Consider the following 20,350-nt stretch of genomic DNA (forward strand, 5'->3'; position numbering starts at 1 on the left):
ACCCTCCGTCCCCGGCCCAGCCCCACACACACCGCCGAGCTCCTCCTGCCCCCTGCCGCCTTCCCACCAAGGGGTTGGCCCCCATTTCCTGGAGGGGGATGGCAGCCGGACCCCAAACCAGCAGGAAAAGCAGCGACGGTCCTGTTCTTCCAACAGCTCTGAATCGAGGCTCCCTCTCCCCTAAGCTGGGCTGCTTTTTCCCTGCAAAAAAACCCACCAAATCACCCCAGGGGACAGCCCCAGCATCGCCCTCATCTCTTGCTGGGGGCTTTTTGCCCTTTTCCTTGGCACCCTCCCATCCCCTCGGCCCCTATCTGCCGCCTGTTCTTCTCCATCTCCGACACCCCTCTCGGCACTCTCTGCACAAAGCTGGATTGCTAATTTGAAGCCACCCTCTTCTCCCCGATTTACGCTCCGTGATTAATAATCCCTTTGCTCTCCCAGTAATGCCGCGCCGCTAATAAGATTAAAACATATCTCCCTCTTACAGCACCGATTCATAACGCTGATTTACCGGCACTTCGCCGCCGCTACGGAAAGGATGCACATGGCTGTTACCTTAATCCCTATCCATCTCCGCTCCGTTGAGAAATAACTGCTAATTAATACCTTTCTGTCTCCTGACTGCTTCCAGATATGCTTGACTATCATCATTTGGCTGGCTTTTCACTGCCGATCTACAGGACTGATAGGGCAAACTCCCAGCCCTGCTTGCTAGGGATACTTCAGCTCTGCCAGGCAAGCGTTTGCATTTTTGGGGTCTTTCCCCCCAAATCTGCAACAGACCTTCAGGCCTCCCAGCGTGGGATTTGTTGCCCTGAGATGGAGCAAAGGTGCTGTCTGTGGGGAGGCTTTTCCAAGCACCTTTTCCATGGGGTATGCCGAGGGCTCACAGGGCCGTGCTGGTCCCCACCTGTATCTCAAACACCTCCACACCTCCCTGCAACCTGCATTTGTCTCCGCTTCCCCACATCCATCCCTTAATTCTGCATCACAGCTCCACACCCCCAAGCAAGTTAGAAACGGGGCCTCCCCAGAGAAACCCAACCGCCCCATTTCCTCCTGTTTCAGACTTTCCTGCTCTGCCACGAGAGCAAACTGGCTACTTCGGAAACAGCAGCGAGAGCAGCGAGAGCTTGGGAGGGGAGGAGGAAAAAAAAACAACAGAGCCTCTGATCTGATGAATGTGGCAGGGGAGGCCGATGCTCTGCTTTTAATAAAACATAACGAAGCGTAGGATCATAAAATATTTCCTTTAATTCAGTGCTCCCACGAGGGTGGGTAATAGAGGCTCGGTAATGCGGTAGGCTTTCCTCGCGGCTCGCCGGCAGGGAGACGACAGCAGGATTTGTTAAACAGCCCATTTGCAAGCCTGTAAAATGCTCTGCTTCCCACCCCAGCCCCATCTGGGGGCAGAAAGGCTGGGGCTGTGCATCCTGCTGTCAGCCCCCCGACTAGCCAGAGCACCCCCATCCTGCTGCGCATTTTGGGGATGGAGATGGAGACACCCTGCTCTGTCCAGCTGGCTTTTGGGGTGGAAAAAGGTGAAAAGACGATCAAGGAAGGATGTTCAAGTCATGCCCAGCCACCGTGCACCCCCTGCTTCTCCCATCCTCATCCTCACGGGTGTGCTGCACATATTTATACACCAATGCATATACCCACAGCTCCCAGGCAGTGTGGCATAAGTGATTAACATCCCCGTGTTAAAAATCTCTCTGCATCTGCTTTGTCCTACGCCGACCACTAAATATAACCATTCAATATGCTCTCTCCCTTCCAAGAGAGATAACATTGTTTAAATAAGCCCTTTAAATTTTAAAGAGTTGGGTTGTTTTCTCGCAGCAGGAAGCTTTTAGCGGATCAGGGGGTGGGAGGCAGGGGGGGGGTCTGTGCAAACAAACGGTAGAAAGCTGCCGTGGTGCACTGGGAAAACCCAGAGGCATGGGCAGCCCTCGCATCCTGGTGTCCAGATCCTGCCCCAGCAAAACCATTTCCCATCCCAAAGTCACCCAGATGTGTTTTCCTGCTGAAAAAAAAAAAATAGAAAAAAAAAGAAAAAAGAAAGAAAGATGTATTTCTGCGAGCAGAGGGGTTTAATTTGGAAACCAGGCTTCCTTGAGTGCCGCTGCGTTCCCACGCCACCGCTATAATTACAGCGGAGTAAATTCTCTCTCCGTCAGAAGGAAACCCAGCCATCTCCAGCCAGTTTGCATACATTAAGTCTTTCCAAATACCTCCTTAAACAGGAGAAGAAAGAAAAAGAAAAAAAAAAGCACCAATCCCAGCCATAATAATGCAATAAGACGCAGATATAGTTTGAAAAGAGCCACCTCTGCCAGCACTTGTGGAAAATATTTCATCGCTACATGCACATAAGCAAGTTGTAAGATGACGGCAGCCTGCGTGGAGCTGAAGAGCTGGAGTTTCCTCTCCACAAACGATTGCCTGTCTGGAATCCCAACCGGCAGTGGAAGTGCCTTGCTGCTGCTGGAGATGGATCTTCCGCATCCTTTCTGGAGCAATATTTCCCCATTACACGGTGACTCTCCATCAGATCCAGCCGGCGTTATTCATCCATCATGGAGCAAACCCCCCTCTCCAACACCTCTACATACACATTTTGAGGTGTTCGCCACAGTGGCGTTGCCCAAATCTTCCAGCCCCCCTCTGAGCCACTGCATCCTTCTGCGACGCAACGTGGGGAGAAAAGCGAGAAAAACAGCCAAATTCAGCCGCTGGCTCTTGGGATGTCCCTGCTGCTGCTGGAAGCCGAAATCACTTGGCCATCGCAATCCTCCTCCAGAAAAAAAGCCACTTCCGACAAAAGCAGGTTTTTTGTTTGTTTTTGTTTTTCAAAAGACAAGACCCACAAGAGGGCTCGCTGGGGAGTGCAGCTCACCCATACCCCTGCCTCACCTCAAAACTGGGGTGATCCCAGTGCTTTTGCAAAGCCAGAGCCTTTTCCCCCCTCTCCCACATTTAAGACCCATCTTGGCCCCCTGTGAGGAGCCAGTGGCTCCCAGAGCCATCGCTTGCCTCCCACGATGACCACAACCGCCAGCAGAAATCACCCCTTTCACACCGTTTTCCTCCTTTCAAGCAGCACCAAGGGCAAAACATCCCCTGGGGAGCAGCCTTTCCCAGCACTCACACCATCAAAAGCAGTGACGCTACCAGCAAAGCCAGTGTCATCCAAGCAACTCCCCAAAAAAGCATTTCCGCAGACGGCAGCGCACCTGAGTGCCACCGCCACGTCCCCCCATCACCCCCCATCCCTCCCATCACTTTGCTCCTACAGGGAAAAGCAAAGCCCCACTGAGGGGCATCCCCAGATTGCTCCTGCCCATCCCTGCACTGAAGTTGCCCGAATCGCTTTGCAAAGAAACAAACAGGTACAAATGCGTGCGCAAAGCGGGCGCATCCCGGCGGAGGAAGCTGCAGCTCCCATTTCCCCAGCCTGGGCTGATAGGACGCAGCAGCAGGATTTATCTGCAAGCCCAGGGAGGCGGAGCAGGGCTGGAATAACCGCCGCTAATCCCCTCTGCCCTCCCCTCCAAAGTATATTGTTGAAGGCATTATATAAATGGGAAATTATACAGAGGTTTGGGTAGGAGAGGAGCGAAATCCCTGCTCCATTCTCTGGCCCTCCGGGACACTGAGTCTTCCAGCCAAGAAGGGTTTTGCAGATGGAGATTTGCTCCCGGCAGCAGAAGAGACAAAATGTGTGGTCTGCAGGCTGGGAAGGGCTCGGTTTCAACATCCCTCCAACGGGAAACGTGTCTTTATCCTGATGTTCCCCAAACCTCCTTGGAGCCGAGGGGTAAAGCCCTGCGATGCTGGCAGCCAAAAGGCCCCCGGGCGGTCTCCGGCAGGCAGGGCTTTGCTGTGGAGCCAGCCAAGCGCTGGAAAGCCTCCTTCCCTGCTCAAAACCTCCCTCGCCCGGGCTGTCAGAACCCTATTAATGATAGTTTTGCTTCTAGCTAATACAGCGCTAATTACATTTCAAAGGACTGGCTCCAGCACTGGCTTCTGCTCCAAGCACCCGCCGCCCAGGTGTTCACCCGTCAGCATCGCAGATGCCGTCGCAGGGATGCGATGCCACTCTCTGGGTGGCCTCGGCAAGGACAGGGGAGGTGACGGTCACCCCAAAAGGGTAAGAGCAGTGGGACGGCCGTGGTGCAGCCCTTCGGGGGGACGAAACCCATTCCATCTGAGAGCGGAAACAAGTCAGACGCAAACCTTCCCGCTGCCAAATGGCTCCACACCCTTAAAAAAACAACCAAACAAAAAACAACAACAACCAACCAACCAACCAACCAAAAAAAACCAACCAACCAACCAAAAAAAACCCAACCAAACAAAAAAAACAAACATTTTTTTTGTGTAAAAAAAATGAAACGGCTCCATTTACCCCTTCCTTAGCACGGCTGCCTTTCTTTCGCCGACATTTGGTGCCGGTCGGTACCCAATCACCTGTTCATTATGGGCTTTGTGCCCGCTCCCAGCCACCACGTGCAGAAAATATAGGGCTGGCAGTGACAGTAACTGCACAGCGGGAAGCACTGCGGCGGGTTATTGTCCTGCACTTTTCTAAGAGCCCGCCTGCCCTTGGCACTTGGGCGATGAATCCCATCCCAAAGGCGGCAGGAGCCCAGTGCTGAAAACAAGCCCGTGATTGACGGTTTATTTTAGGAAGGAGAGGGGAAAAGTGGGAAGGAGATAATGCCGGGGAGATAATGTGAGTGCCAGCCATTAGTTAAAAACAAGCCCATCAGTACGCCAAGTGCCTCGGCAGCTAGCAAACAAAAGGGCAAAGAGAGCAGTTTGGCACGGAACTAACCCGGGCGCATCAGCTGCATCCTCCCGGCTCGGCTCTTTGCAGGCTGATTTATGAGCCGGGAAGTTTGCAAGGCGGGAGCTGAGCCTCCTGCCTCCAAAAACCAGGGACCTGGGGGCTCCTTCCCTTGAGCCTTCCTCTTCCCCAATGTGTGAGCAAAAAGCCTGACTTGGAATCACTGAAATCAAGCAAATAGGGGAAAAAAAAAAAAAAAAAAGGCAGTGAGCAAATCAGTGGTGGGTCCCAAGCAATGCTTCATCCTTCCTGTGCGTGGTCGCAGGCAGCTCCCAGCCATCGCCATCCTCGCCGGGGGCGAGGTCTCAGCTCCTTCCCCACCTCCCCAGGAGGCCTGCAGGAGCCTTAGCAGAGTCCTTACCCCGGCTCCATCCCGATTCACAAGCCATTAGCCAACGGGGATTAGGTAAAACCTGCTCTTATCCCCACAGGTGGAGAGCTTTTCATCTGCAGATCTTGCGGCGCTTTGCAGGAGTACGGCAAGAGCCGGTCAAGCGTTCCCAGTCCAGGATTTTCTGTCAGAAAAGACCATTTCTGCAATGACAACAGGGAAAAAAAAAAAAAAAAAAGGGAAAAAAAAAGCAGGTGGGGCATGTGAAGCCCTAAAACGTCCCCATGGGAAGGAGAGGCTCATGAGAGCATGAGTAGGGTCATGAGTGGATGCTCCATAAAAACTAACGCGCCGATGCGGGAGCTCAGCTGCATTTGCATGTTGCTGAAGCCTGGGTGCAACTCGAGGGAAGACCTTGCCTGGAAGTGCTTGAAGGCACCAGAGATAATTCACAGTGCACGCAGGAGGGCTGCAACGTATATAGCATATAGCACTGTACACATTGCATATACAGTATAGCACATTGCATATGTACTGCTTAGCATGTTGCATACAGCATTCGGCATGTCGCACGTTGCACACCGCGTTTAGCAGGTTGCATACAGCAACTTGCATATAGCAGGGGCTGCTTAGCTCTTGGAAGAAAAACCAGGACGTGTAATACAAGTCTGTAACACCAGAGAAGGGAGTAACATTTCTCCCAGACTCTGTGACCCACGTGAGTCCAAAGAAACCAAAATCTGGTAAAAAAAAAAATGCAAACTCCAGAAGGAGAAAATCAGCCAGACCTCAAGCCAAACCCTGAAGCACCTCTAGGCTTTTTGGAGGTGCCGGTAACTCCACAGGCTTCCCTGTTGCAGCAAGGAGAGGGAAATTTGGGGGATTTGTCCCAAAACTGAGCTCCACCACCTGGGGGAGCCTCAGAAATGGGGTTTAACGCATGAGAGTTTCAGCAGAAAAACGAAGCACAGAGTATCTCTGTACCCCAAATTGCTTGTTAGCTTGGAAAGGTACAAGGCGAGGGGAAAATACTCGCCTGCTTTACAGCTTTTCAAAAGTGTTCTGGATTCAAGCTGGCAGCTATAAACTGCTACAAAATGCAGCTGGTGGGGAGAGAAGGGAATACAGAAATTGGCCTAATTGGGAGAGGAGAAGGGCAATTAGCATGGTTAGGAGGGTTTTTGGAAGGTGTGCTGTCTGTTTCCACAGCACAGATTTACCCGGATGGCGAGAGGCTTTGCAATAAGCAGAATTTACAGAAATTGGTAGGAAAGGATAAAAATGAGGTGACCCTGAGCTGAACACAAGATTTGCCAGGGAAAGGCAGGAGCGGAAAGGCTGGCGGGAACACGCTACGGTTTTCCAGGTCAGTGCCATGCATTTGCAGGTGAATTAGAGCAGGTTTTGCCTCCACGTGGTGCAGAGGATGCTCCTCCTCTCCCTCGCTGTGCAGACTCCCACCGCACACCTCTTGTCTTTAAGCAAGAGACTCGTGCAGGTGTCTCCCATCGCCCCGGCAAACGCCGCATGCTGTGATTTTCCTTCGGAAAGGAGAAAAATGAAGCATTTCTCCACAATCCGCTCACCAACAAAACAACAACTGCAAAGGAGTTTTTCCAAGCTGCTTTTCTTTGCGGTTTGGGCTCGGAGAAGCAGCACAGGCATGGCCCCAAGGGCAGGAACCTGCAAAGCCCAGCACCAGGCACGCAACACGAGCTGCCCCGGTAAACCTGCCCTTTTGGGGCAAAGCCCAGCAATTTCCTGAGCAGCTTCAAACAAGAGGCCACGCTTGAATTTTCCCCTTCTTTCCCCATCACAAGAGGTTGAATCCGGAAGCTGAAGTAAAACGCTAAGACGAGGGCTATACATAAATATCTCGCTGAGATCAAAACTTGACATATTTAGCCCTCCTTTCATGTTTGCAAAACACAGCTCTGATTTTACACGGCTGTAAAACAAACCCGACCGCTGCTGATGAACATTTTATGGGAACATATTTCAGGCGACAAGCTGAGCGCCAGCTAATAAGCCAGCCCGGGTTTCAGCAATGCCAAGAAGCCGTCACCCTGCCTGCAGATGGGGCTTTCTGCCTTTCCAAAACCAGGGGCCCCGAGGCTACGGCTCCATCGTCAGCCACCGTCCCACCGCTCACCTCCCGCATACGCCCTCATTTTCTCATCTTGACGGCTCCTTAACCCACTTAGCCCTGCCCAGGCAGCTTTTCCTGGCCAAAGGGAGAGATCGAGGTTGTTTTAAAGGCAAAAAACTGTGCTGTGGGTGGGTGAAGCTTCCCGGAGGGATGCATAACGCTTTGGGAATAGGATCCAGCTGACCTAACGCGCATCAAGCAAGCAGGCAGCTTCGTTTGGGCAAACAAAAGGGTTTTTTTATGAAAAGGCAATGGATGGAAAACCCCCAAACGCTCCCACAGCCACGCAGATGCTGTGCTGGAGTGGAAGGGCTGCTGATGGGTCCCGGCGCTCTGCTCCGCCAGAGGATGCGCCAGCACACCTCGCGTGCCCCGGGACGGGGCAGCAACGGGGCAAAGCACGGGCAGAGAACGCACTGCGTGAGTGGCTCTGGAGCACGCACCGTGCAACACAGAGAGATGGCACTACAAAAAAAAAAAAAAAAAGGCAAGATTTGCCAGAGTCGCTTTGGAGGGGCGTTGCAGACGCTGAGCACAAGGGCACGTGCGCTTGTGGGAACGAGCAGCGGGAGCTTGCGTTCCCTTCCTGGGGGATGCAGCCAGATCCTGCTGCATCCCTGGCAAGCGAGGGGCTGGACCTCCCCGGGCACGTCCTCCCTCGCCACGCGCGGAGGCCGGCAGCAGCTCCAGCCAAGGATGCTGTCAGCCAAGGAAAAGCCATCTGCCCACTGAATTTCGGGAGCAGCTCTCCGCCGCTTGCCGGAGCATTGTGACGGGCATGCATGGCAATTATTATTATCGTTATTACTATTATTTTTGCTTTGAAAGCAGAGAGGAGGCACTGGGTTTTGGGACAGCGTTTCTCCACCAAGGGCCTGCGAGGAGATGCTTTGAGCAGTTCAGCCTCGGGATATGGGGAAACAGTGAAATCCCAGCGGGATTTTAAGAGCCAACAACAGGTTCATGGAAGTATGAGTCCGGGTCCGTGAGACACTGCCAGCTCAGGAGCCACGCTAGGATCCTCCTCTCACATCACTTCCCAACGCACAACCCCTGCCAGGGGCTGCCTCCGCACCCATGGGAAAACAACTTTTACCTCCTTTTTTCCCCCAAATCCATGCCACGAGCACGGGTTTACCCATATCCACTCGCTCACTCTCCCAGATCGGCAGCGGAAGAGCAATTGTGAAAATAAAAAGAGGCGAAACAGAGGAAAACGGCTCCGTGCAGTGGTGACGGACAGCTTGCGGACGCATTGTTCCTTGAAAATCCTCCACCTGCTCCCCAAAATGGGGACGAGCAAAGGGGGACACGGGGCACAGAGCTGCGCGACGCATCCCCACCCGCGGCTTGGGATATGGCCACGGCCACACGTGGGTGCAATCCCCAAAGGATGATTTTGTGCAATCCACAAGCCACAGGGGCCCCGGCATCCCAAAACAGAGAAGAATCGGCTCCTTTGTGCCAAGCCCGCAGAGCACGGCCGCTGCTCCCCCTCCCCACGCCCTGCAGCAGCTGACGGCGGCTTTACATAGAGGAAAAAGTGTGCTAGAAATTAAAAAACAAATCCAACCAGTGCCGAACGAGCTCTGCCACCCGAGTCCGTCTCCCGGAGCTTTGCACAGCAGCCGGGGCTTTGCCGCGCTCCTCCCACAGAAAGCGGCTGCTGCGACCCCACAGCGGGTGGCTTGGGTGGGCGCGGGGGGGCCGCGAACCCGGCACCTTCCAACGCCCCCAGAAATGGAAGCGAGCGGCTGCCCCGCAGCCTCCAAGCGCAGGGAGGGAAAAGTTTCCTGCCCTGTTCATTTCTGCCTCCTGGGAGCCCCCCGCTTTTTGGGGAGGGGATGCGAGGGGGGGTTGGATTAAACCTCTGCAAAGCGGGAGTTGCGATGGGCTTCTGGGAGCCCGGCTGGATGGGGGGGGGTCTTCTCCCTGCTGGGTACCCCCTCCCTCTTGCCTGCGGGGTTTGGGGTACCCCCGCATGTCCTCTTAGCAGGTACCCTATTAATGGGTGCCCTGCTAACAGCTCCGGTGCTCGTACCAGTTAATGGGTTCAAAACCAACGCCTTGTTAGGGGGTGCCCTATTAATGGGTCCAAACTGGGTGCTCTATTTGCAAGTGCCCTATTAACGGGTCCAAATCTAATACCCTGCTACCGGGTCCAAAAACAGTGTCCTATGAGCAGGTACCCTATTACTGGATCCAAGCCAGGTACCCTACTAATGGGTCCAGTGGGGGTGCCCTACTCCTGGGTCCAAACTGAGTGCTCTATTTGCAAGTGACCTACTAACGGGTCCAAACCCAGTATCCTCTTACCGGGTGCCCTTTACTAGGTCAAAATCTGGTACCCTATTAATAAGTCTGAACAGGTCGCTGTATTAGTGGGTTCCCATATTATCAGGTCCAAAACAGGTGATCTATTTGCAAATGTCCTATTAATGGGTCCCAACCTAATATCCCATTAACAAATCCCCTACTATGGCGTCCAAAACCGGCGTCCCATTAATGGATGCCTTAATACTCGGTCCAAACCTGGCCCCCCACTGATAGATCCAAACCGGCTGCGTATCAGTGGGTTCCCCTATTACCAAGTCCGTGTCGGGTACTCTGTTTGCAAGAGCCCTGTTACGGGGTCCAAGCCCAGTGTCCTATTTTTGGCTGCCCCACTACCGGCTCCAAACCTGGTACGCTATTAAAGGATGCCCTATTACCGGCTGCCCTATTCCCGGGTCCGACCCGGCTGCCTGCCCCCCCTAACCCCCCCGGGTCACCCCCCACACCTGCCCCAAGCCCCGGGGGGGGGGGATGCGGAGCCCGGAGCCACCGCACGCTTTCCGTTATTCCGGGGCTTTGGGGGGGGGGGGGGGGAGAAGCAGTCCCGTTTTTTTTCTTGTTTTTTTTTTTTTAGGGGGGGGGCACTCACCCAGCGCCAGGTCGACGAGATCCCACAGCAGCAGGCACAGGGGCAGGGGGCTCACGGTCCGCATGGTGCCCGCGGGGGGGGGGCCGCCCCATGGGGGCTCAGCGGTGCCCCGGCCCGGTGGCGGTGCCGGATGAAGGGCCCGGGGGGGGGCCGTGGGGCATGGCGGCGGGGCAGGGGGCTGGGCTCGGTGCCCCCCCCCCCCACCGCTCCTCGGTCCCGCCGAGCCGAGTGCTCGCAGCCCGAGCCCGGCTCGCTGCCGCCCGCCCCCCCCAAGCTGAGCCCGCCCCGGCCCGGCCCCGGGGAGGGGCTGGGGGCGGGGGGGGGCCGTGGCTCGGATGGGGGGGGGTGGGCTTTGGATGGGGGTCGGGGGGGCTGTGGTTTGGATGGGGATGCAGGGGGGAGCGGGGTATAGGGGTGCGGGGGGGCTGTGCTTCGGATGAGGGTGCAGGAGGGGGTGCTCAGTGTGTGGGGGCGGCGGGGGGGTGCATGGTATAGGGGTGGATGCAGGAGGGGCTGCGCCTTGTACAGGGGGTGTAGGGGAGAGTGTGAGGTGTATGGGGTGCGTGGTAGCTGGGGGGTACGGGAAGGGCCGTGCCTTGTATGGGGGCTGCAGGAAGGGGGCTGAGGTGTATGGGGGTGCATGGCTGCGAAAACGGGAGGGGCTGTACCTTGGGGGGGGGGGGTGTGCAGGGTGCAGAAGGGGGTGCACGGTACGGGAGGGGGTGCAGGACGGGAGGCGGGGTGTCTTGGGGGAGCAGGAGGGGGTGCTTGCACCAGACAGGGCTGCCCGGTCCGGCGGGGGGGACACAGGAAGGGTGCTGAATGCAGGCAGGGATTGGGGGGAGCAGGCTGGGATAGCCAGAGGGTGCTGGAGAGCAGCAGTTTGCATCCATCCCCCCAGCGCAGGGGGCTCGCTCCGGCTTTCATTCAGCGTCTCCCCTCTCCCTGCAGCCCCCAGGAGCAGGATCCGGCCCTGGGGCTGTTCCCCCCACCCCCCCATCCCCCTCCCAGTTATGCTCTGGCCTGGCTGTGCATCCCTCCATGGCCCTCCATGGCAGATGACCTTGCTTTCATCCAGCTCTCCACATTTAATTAGTTCCTGGACGTTTTCGTTGCAAAATTATCTTTTGCAATTGCATTTGACTTTCCCAGTCCCATGTGGTTGCCCTGTGTCCCCAACACCTTTTCGCACAGCCCTCAACCCCAGCTTCACCCTGACATTTCTCAAAATCCCAGGAACTCCCCTCGTTTCCAGTAGCACCGAGCCGGACTCATGCAAACACCCCCCAACGTCCTCCGTAGGGGTTCCGTCTGCAAAAAGCAGCCTCTGCGCTGAGACCAGCACAACCAGCAGCACCAGTCTGACAAAATCCACTGGGTTACGGCTTCTTTCTTAAAATAACCGACCCCCATAAAAGAAATCAGGCTCTGCATAGGTCAGTGCAAAATCAAATCAAATCAATTAATTGGTGAAATTCCTTTGCACGGGCTGGATTTTCTCTCCCCTCTCCCATAGCCTTTCATTCGCCAGGAAAAGCAGGGCATGCTTTTGTGTGGAGATGCCTGGAAATCAAATCTCGCTTTATCTGATGGCAGATTTGATAGCCCCCTCCCAAAGGCATCACATTTTCTTTAGCCTCACGGGACTATCATTGGCATCACATTTTCTTTAGTCTCATGGGACTATTGCTGACAGGAGGAGGAAGAAACAACGCTCACAGGGCTGCGCAACGTGGGAACCCCTGAGGACCCTAAAACACTTCCCTAAACAGCCAGCCCCAAGGTGAAGCCGAGCTGAGGTGCACAGCCACCCATGCTTGACCCAATGGGTGCTGTCAGCTCCTGGACAAGCTGCAGCTCCCAGATGCCGCCGTCAAGATTTTATTCTCTTGCTTTCCTGTGCTGAGCCTCCATCACTCAGCGTCCCCTTTTCTGTGCTGCTCGCTTTTCCATGCTCAGGAGGAGCATGGAGCGATTTTTTTCCAGCTTTCGATGCTGTAGCCCATAGGCGAAATGCATCAAGAGGCAGAGATGAGGCTCAAAGTGCAGAAGGGCCACCCAGACAAAAGCAGGGAAGAGAAGAGGGGAAGTTAGGGGGCAGGTGTGAGATATCCACTCCTCGCAAATCCTTCTCGACCCCAATTTTATCCCCTTGCAGCTCTGCAGCTGCATTTCAGGTGCAAAAGCTCTCCCCCCCCTGAGCAGGAGCAATGACCCAGGAGAGGCGTGAACCGAGCATCCCAAAACGTTCAGAGAAGGAGCCATCTTCCCCGGGCAAAACGTCTTTGACAGCCTCCAGATTTAGTACTGGAGCGCAAGAAAACACAGCGAGGAGCGTGCGGGCCGTCAGCCGGATCCCAGGACATTAGAGGAGACAGTAAGTGATGTAAATTGTTGGAAAAAAATATTGCCGTTTGTATTGGGTGTCTGGCTTCATTGGGTTTTGCCTGGGTTTTAATTTTGTGTGAATTCAGCGGCTGGTGAAGGCACTCAACTGACAGCCCCTGGAAAGGAGCAAAATGAGCCGGTCTGGTGGCGTTTGGTTTGGTTTTCGGAATAAGGGCTTTCCCACAGCCTGGTCCCGTTGCAACAGGCCGGCATCACAGAAAATCCCCGTTTGGGGATGGAGTCGCCATCCTCCAGCCTCACCCGCAGGCACCGGCAGCCGATGGCCTTCCTGTCCTTGGTGGATGGATCCGGCCCAAAAAACGAGGCCCAAAGCACTGTCCCTGGTGCCCTTTGGGAGCGTCTTAAATCCAGGGCAGAGAATTGCAGGCGTCTCCTCTGTCTGTAGATGGTGACCCTAATTTGACACAAAAAAGGCTGCGAAAATAGAAGTTTTTCAGCTCCTCTCTCGTGACCTTTCCAGAAGAAGCCTGTGTACTAATTAGCAGAGTAATAACGTGTCGAGGCTGAGATTCCTCATTAGCGTGTGAGAGATTCCCAGCTACATGACTGATATGCATCTACAAGAAAATTAACTTCAGCGCGAGGGCTCCGTAATCAAGATTAATGAGGAAATCGGCAAAGAGCAGCACGCGGCTTCGTCTGCCTGCGCTGCCCGTCCCCCCGTGCCCTTTGCGGGGAGTCGAGCGACCCTAAAATGGGCTTTTTTGAGGTGTTCCTTGGCAAAAAAAAGTCCTCACCAGGTCTGGGAAGGAACCAAGTTTTCCCTTTAAGTTGAAAAACTCAAGGAAATGCATTCACGATCGCAGCAGGTCCCCAGTGACCAGCTCCTGCACCAGCCCTTGCGATGCAGTCGCTTCCCACTACCATAGATATAGCACAGAGGGGTAATTAGCTGCGGATAATTCCCATTAACATTAATGGGGATTTCTCCTTGGTTAATTACCCCATTTTGTGCTGCAAAAATGCACCCCACGCCACTGCTCCCAAACCCCAGCTCATGCTCCCTTTGCCTTTGGCTTGACACCTGGTGCAAAATTGAACTGGATCCCTCGCACACCTGCTCCATCCCCGTGGCTTTTTTTTTTTTTTTTCGGATGTGGTGGGAAAGAGGGAGTTCTGGTGGAGTCTTGGCCGGAGAGGAGGAACCAGGACGTTTTGTGCTGCCATGGGGAAGAAGCACATCGGGCGGGATTTAAGGCATCAGCCGAGGCAGATGTGGTTGCGGCGGTAAGGCCAACCCTCAGACTCTGCCCATCTTCAAACAGCCCGATTTTCTCTACAGAAAAGAAGATTGATCTTAATTTATGGACCCCTACCTGATTCCCAATAGAAAAGGAGAATCTCCCCCCGCCTTTCCCGGCCCTGACTGCTGGTTCGCCTCTGACCCTTACTAGCATCATTCCATCAAAAATAGAAACGCAAGCAGTCAGAAAGCAAAAAAGCATCACTGTAGGCTAACCCAACACGCTGTGTTTAACCCCAAATGCTTTGCTTTGCTGCAGCAGCAAAAGTTCTAGCTATTTTCATCCCTTTTTAACAATAAAAAGCCATTGTAAAATGAAACATCAGTGTTCCCAAAACGCAGCTTGCCCGATATTTCTGCCTGAAGTTCTCCTCACAGCCAGAGCCAGCGCATCGTTTCCTTGGTTCGAAGCCTCACTGGGCTCAGCTCGAGCTTGTCTCGGTCGCGAGGAGCCCTGCCCTCCCGCTGCACTCATTTTTTGGCAGCCGGCCGAGCACTGGGTGCCCTCGGCCGATCCCGCTCCAGCCAGGCCGCGCCGCCCCTGGCAGGGAACCGAAGCTGTTTCCTCGACGCCTTCCTCCTCCCTCGGCAGGTCAAGCAGTCGGAAGGCCCAAGGAGCAAAAGGGCCACGTCGTGTAAGCAACGGGCTTTTCACCGCATCCAGGTTTTAATTAATACATGTAATTAATATGCTATAATTAACATGCTCCAGCAGCAACGCAGAAGGGCAGGAGCAAACCACAGAGCACCTGAATCTGCAGCTGTGTTTGCGTGCACCAGAGCCACCGCATAGAAGTGCTTTTATCCCCAGGTCTTTAACAGGATATATAATTTATACCCCAAAATATTAAGGTATTATTCCCCCAAAATTACTGTATTATATACCCCAAAATATTACAACATTATATACCCCCAAATATTACAATATTATATACCCCAAAATACTTTGATTTTATTTAGGCCAGCTCTTTGCCTTGGTTCCACCATGGATAATTCCCAAGGCTGGTGTTTGGGCTGTAATTATTCATATAAATCTGTGCCAGTGGCTAATGCTTTTAAGAAGTCCTTATTTCTCCACTCCAGTGTAATCACGAGTCCAGGTATTTGCTTTCATTAAATTATCGCTCTCGGTAATGCTCTGATATACGACTCTCTCCCCAGCATGCTTTTTGGCTGTATGCATTCAGTACACACATTGCAGGCAAAAAAAAATATTAAAAAATAAAAATAAAGAGGGCAATAGGGCTGTGCTCAGGCAGAGCTTTCCAACCAGCATGCATGGCTCAATGAGGCTGATCCTGCTCTGAATTAAAGGACTAAAAACCCACCGCAGCCACCAGTTCGGAGAAGTCCCTCCCAGTTCACACCAGTACAGACCAGTGTGAGATATCGGCTGCAGCGCCGTGATTTCTTCACAGAATCACAGAATCGTCTAGGTTGGAAGAGACCTCCAAGATCGCCCAGTCCAACCTCTGACCTAACACTACCAAGTCCTCCACTAAACCACATCACCAAGCTCTACATCTAAACATCTCTTAAAGACCTCCAGGGACGGTGACTCCACCACCTCCCTGGTCAGCCCATCCCAACGCCTCACAACCCTTTCGGTAAAGAAGTTCTTCCTAACACCCAACCTAAACCTCCCCTGGCGCAACTTTAGCCCATTCCCCCTCGTCCTGTCACCAGGCACGTGGGAGAGCAGACCAGTGCCGCCTCGCTACAGCCTCCTTTAAGGTACCTGTAGAGTGCGATCAGGTCTCCCCTGAGCCTCCTCTTCTCCAGACCGAACACCCCCAGCTCCCCCAGCCTCTCCTCCTAAGCCTTGTTCTCCAGACCCCTCACCAGCCCCGTTGCCCTTCTCTGGACTCTCTCGAGCACCTCCATGTCCTTCTTGTAGCGAGGAGCCCAAACCTGAACACAGTACTCGAGGTGCGGCCTCACCAGAATATATAAATATATATGCACCGAAAGGGGATCCTATAGCTCATTATGTGCTTATAGGAGAGGGAGGAATGTCCAGGCTATGCAGGCAAAATCCAGGACGCACGTCCCTATCTGTTCAGCCCCATCCCTTCCCCCAAGCCCATGAGTCAATATTAAGGCTGAATTTTCTGTTTTCCACCAAAATAAAGATCTGGGGGAATGCAAAAAAACACACCCTGATTTTCAAAACACTGCAGTATTTCACAACTGTAAATCACTCGGGGAGGTTTTCTGGGCTTGAATGTCATGTTTTTTAGAAAAATTGTGAGTATTTTGAAAGGATTAGCTTGGCCTTTCTCTCCCTCCCTGCAAATGGAAGGTTTCAGTTTTTCAGCTGGAAAGAACATTTTGTTTCAGAAATCCCTCACTTCTGCCTTAAAAAAAAAGAAAAGGAAAAAAAAAAAAAAACACAAAATTGAAACGTTTCAGCCGCCTCTGAGATGAAACATGTCAAGCTGCTAGGATTCTTCCCCCATACCTGGTGTGTGCCAGGAACCCTTCACATTTTCTGTCCATCCCAGAACAACTGTGTGCTGCCAGCTCTAAAATTGCGCTGCATGCGGGGGCTGTGCTCTTCCCAGTGTGCCCACCACCCCAGGAGCATCTATCCCACGGCATTTACGCCAGGCTCACGGGAGAACTAGGCTTCCAGCTTGGAAATGGACAACATAAACCGATTTAACACAAACTGATCTCTGAACCTTTTTGAAATCCTAAGGGGATCCTAACACCTCAACCAGCCCATAATGCTAAAAACTCTCCAAATACACGCTGGGCAGCCTCAAAAACAGAAAAGCACCCAAAAGGGAGAAGCAGTTTGCACGCAGCGGAGGTGGAAGGAGCCCAGCCTCAGCTGGTGAAACATCCCCCATCACTTTGCAAAACGAATCCTCCCAGGAGCTATATAAATATACAAGTGCACATGTACAGATATATATACATGGAAGACGTTCGAGAGGACGTCTTCACAGCTGCATAAATAGGCTGATGACAGCCAAGGGGTGGATATAAATAAGATTAAAAGTTGCAGGCACCCTTTCCCTGGCTTGTTTCCCTCCTCCATCCCAATATGCAGGATGACACGCATTTTAATTTTAAACTCATTTTCCAAGTCTTTGGCTCACAAAACTAATTGCTACCAATCGATGCTAGATGCAGGCAAAAAGGCTGCATTTTTCCCTTTTCCTCCAATACTTCCCATTCAAAAAAAGAAGAAAAAAAAAACCAAAAAACAGTAGTGCCAAATCAGGGTCTCTCGTACATTCCTCAGCCTTGAAAATGGGTTAAAAAAATGAAGCAATAACTTTAGGTTCTTTTTCTGATCTTGCCAATGCTGGCAGCCACACTGAGTGCTTGGTTCAGCTGTTTTCCCCCACATATGAGTAGAAAACAAGAAAATCATTATCAAAATGAGCAAGCGCTGAAACGAGCAGAAAACAGCCGTTGCCTGTTCCCCCATCGTACCTCCATGTTTGCTGCACAAAAATTAAAGTAGTTAGAGCAAAGACTTCATGGAGCCTCTTGTGATATGGCGGGATGAAAAAAGGATGCTCTGCCAACAGTGGTTTTTGCATTTTCCCACCGCAGGGTGCTGGAGCCCCTGCATGCCCAAGGGGGCTTTTTCCAAAAGGAGGGGCCGGGGCTGACACAGCAGCCTGGGAAGAGAGGGGACGGATCCAGCACAGAGAAGGGCATGGTGGCGTCGGGTTGTAGCAACAGCAGCTTTGCAAACGGTGTCAAAAAAAGCCAGATTTTGGTTTGGCGCTGGGGCGGTGAGCACGAGGGGGTGTTTGGCTGCGATGGGGGCAGCTGTGGTTGGGTTGGAGGTGGAGATGGGCTCATGGACAGCAGAATTGCAGCTCGTCCTGTCCCATCCCATGGGACGGTGCCCCAAGTCCTGCTGACTGTGGGGCATCCCAACCCCATCACGGCCATCAGCCCCCACAGGGTCTGTCCTGTTGGCTTTTACCCCTTTCAAGCCTTGCAAATTTGGGGCAAGCCCTCTCCCAGCTCACACCTTGCCAGCTGCCTTGCCCTTGCACCAACCAAAACCAGACCAGCATCCTCTGCTCCTTCAAAGGTTGCAAAATAAACCCCCAGGAGTGCAGAGGTTTGCAAAAAGAGATGGCTTGCATCCCCACCTCCTCCTCCGAGAATCCCTCCAGCAAGAAAATAGTGTGGGGTTTGCAATGGAGCATCCCTCCAGCAAACATATCAAGTGGGGTTTGCAATGGATCATCCTTCCAGCAAGATGGGGTTTGCAAAAGGAGCATCCCTCCAGCAAGCGATATGGGTTTTGCAGTGGAGCATCCATTAGGTGAACAAAGAATACTGGGTTTGCAATGGAGCATCCCCCCAGAGAGTAAATAACATGGGGTTTGCAAGCGATATCCATTGCAAGGAGTGAGGAGAGGGAGAAAATATGACCTGAGCCCCCTGAGCTGAGCTCGTGGCTGTCTTCAGTGACTGGAACAAATCCGAAGTGTCAACCAAAACCACATTAAGCATTCAAGGAGACAAATGCCAGGCCTGGGAATAAAGATCGGCGGTTCCCGTTTATTTCTGTAAGGTAATAACAACCCGTGCCTTCACTTTATGAAGTCGAATTTGTTACAGTGGATGAGCTGTAAGAAAAATCGTGGAGTTGGGGGAAAAAATAGAGACTATAAATACATTTGTAATTTTAATACACATTATCATGTAATTGAGAGGGTAAAGGAGGGAGCCAGCATTCAGTCAAGGCAACCTGCAGCCTCCCAGGGTTTTTTGGGTAAGCTGTGAGCCCCTGGGGACCATCACCATTCAAGAATCTTGGAGGTGCCCAGAAAAGCACAAAGAAAGGGGTAAAAAATACTTGCTGTGATTAGCAGGACCTATGCAAGGAGAGAGGACGGGTATTGTCCATGCCACTGGAGCAAGCCTGAAGCACTGCATTTGAAAAGCCCGAGCCCTATTCTGCAGAGCTGGAACTTGGCAGCTGTTAAAAATCGATAAAACTCCCATCTCTGTGGTCAGGGCCACGTGAACAGAGGAAACTTTTAGTGCAAAGCTCTGAGTTTTGCATTAAAACCCCAGCTGCTGCTCGATGCAATGGGGAAATTCCCTGCAGGTATCTCACCACCCCAAGCCCAGCCTGTGCAACGCGTTTCCAACCTCAAGCAACAGCACAGGACAGACAGACACGTGGACAGAACAAAAGCCACTTCCTCTGGGACTTCTTAGAGGGCTTTAAGCTGCCTTGAACCCATACATGGTTCCCTGTTTAGTCCCCCCCGAATGCGCATCTTCCTACACTTTGTTTCCTGAAACATTTTAACGGCCTTATCTACATTGCAGCACAGAAGCAAAATAAAATAAAATAAAATAAAAATTTTAAAGCTTGAGCATGGCTTCCACCCGCTTCAGGGGCAGCTGCAGATGACTGCAAACCACCAGCAGTTGGGCTGCCAGCGTATTTTGGGAGTGTCTCCCCCGCTGCACTTTTCCTTGCACAGCCACGCTTACGAGCTTTGCAAAACGGAGCAAGCAGCGATGCTGGGAGTGCTTGGAGCACCCAGCCACCTCCCTCTCCATGCCATTAGTCATGCTGTCTGGCTTTCTATTACCTTTTTTCAATATTTTATAGAGCCCTTTTCCCTTCAGGTAGCAACAATACCAGGGTCAGCAGAACCCAGCCCCACTGCCGTCCGCGGCACGGGGATCTCTGTTATTTGGTTACCGATGCTCACTGCTGTTGCTCGCCTGCGCTGCGCAAAGTGAAAAGGCTGTCAGGCCGTTTTTGCATCCGGCATCCTGCTCCGCCGTGCCCAAGCCTTGGGTGCTTGCTTGCGTTTCTGTGGAGGCTGAGCCAGGGCTTACGCAGCACAGGTTGCGCGCTGCCCATGCGCTCTTTGTCCACGACCTGGGGCTTACCCAGCACCGCTCGTAGGGGCTGTTAAGAGGGGTATTTGCAGCCCAGGCCTCCCTCCTCCGTCTTTTGGTTTCACGTCCCATCCATGCCGCCTCAGCTCTCTCCACATCCCATTTCACAAAGTTTGCTTCGCTCTACAGCTCAATACGCATAATCCACAGCCTGAAAGAATTGCCCCTAACCTTCACCACGGGAAAAAATACTTTTTTTAAAAAAATATATTTTTTATCTTTCTGCTGCAATTCATACGCACATCTGCCCCAAGCCACCATCGCTACTGGGACGGAGCTGAGCCGACTGCAAGACCCAAACGTTCCTCCTCCTCACCCTCTTCGTGCAGCCCATTCCCCACTTTACTTCCATGCAGCCTTACCTCCCCAGCCCATAAATCTGTGGTGCACAGAGAACAGGTTTGAAGCAACTATAAATTTTTACATATTGTCAGGGGAGCTCTTACAATGTCTGTATCACCTTGGGCACATAATATGTTTCGTGGAGCGGGGAGCATACATCCATCTCGGAAGAGAGCATTTGTTTTCTGCTCTAG

The 20,350-nt window shown here is 52.9% G+C and overlaps 1 protein-coding gene across 1 annotated transcript in view; it reads right to left on the reverse strand.

Annotated features, from left to right (window-relative positions):
- IGSF21 (immunoglobin superfamily member 21) overlaps window positions 1-10,550 on the reverse strand; it is a 40,349-nt gene extending 29,799 nt beyond the window's left edge. The window contains exon 1 of the mRNA XM_083802928.1: window positions 10,259-10,550. Within this exon, the coding sequence (XP_083659054.1) occupies window positions 10,259-10,322 (64 nt within the window). The 5' untranslated portion in view covers window positions 10,323-10,550. The remainder of the gene's footprint in view (window positions 1-10,258) is intronic.
- Between the last annotated feature and the right edge of the window lie 9,800 nt (window positions 10,551-20,350).

This window comes from Anser anser (genome assembly GCF_964211835.1).
Source record: "Anser anser genome assembly, chromosome: 17".
In the NCBI taxonomy this organism is placed as follows: Eukaryota; Metazoa; Chordata; class Aves; order Anseriformes; family Anatidae; genus Anser; species Anser anser.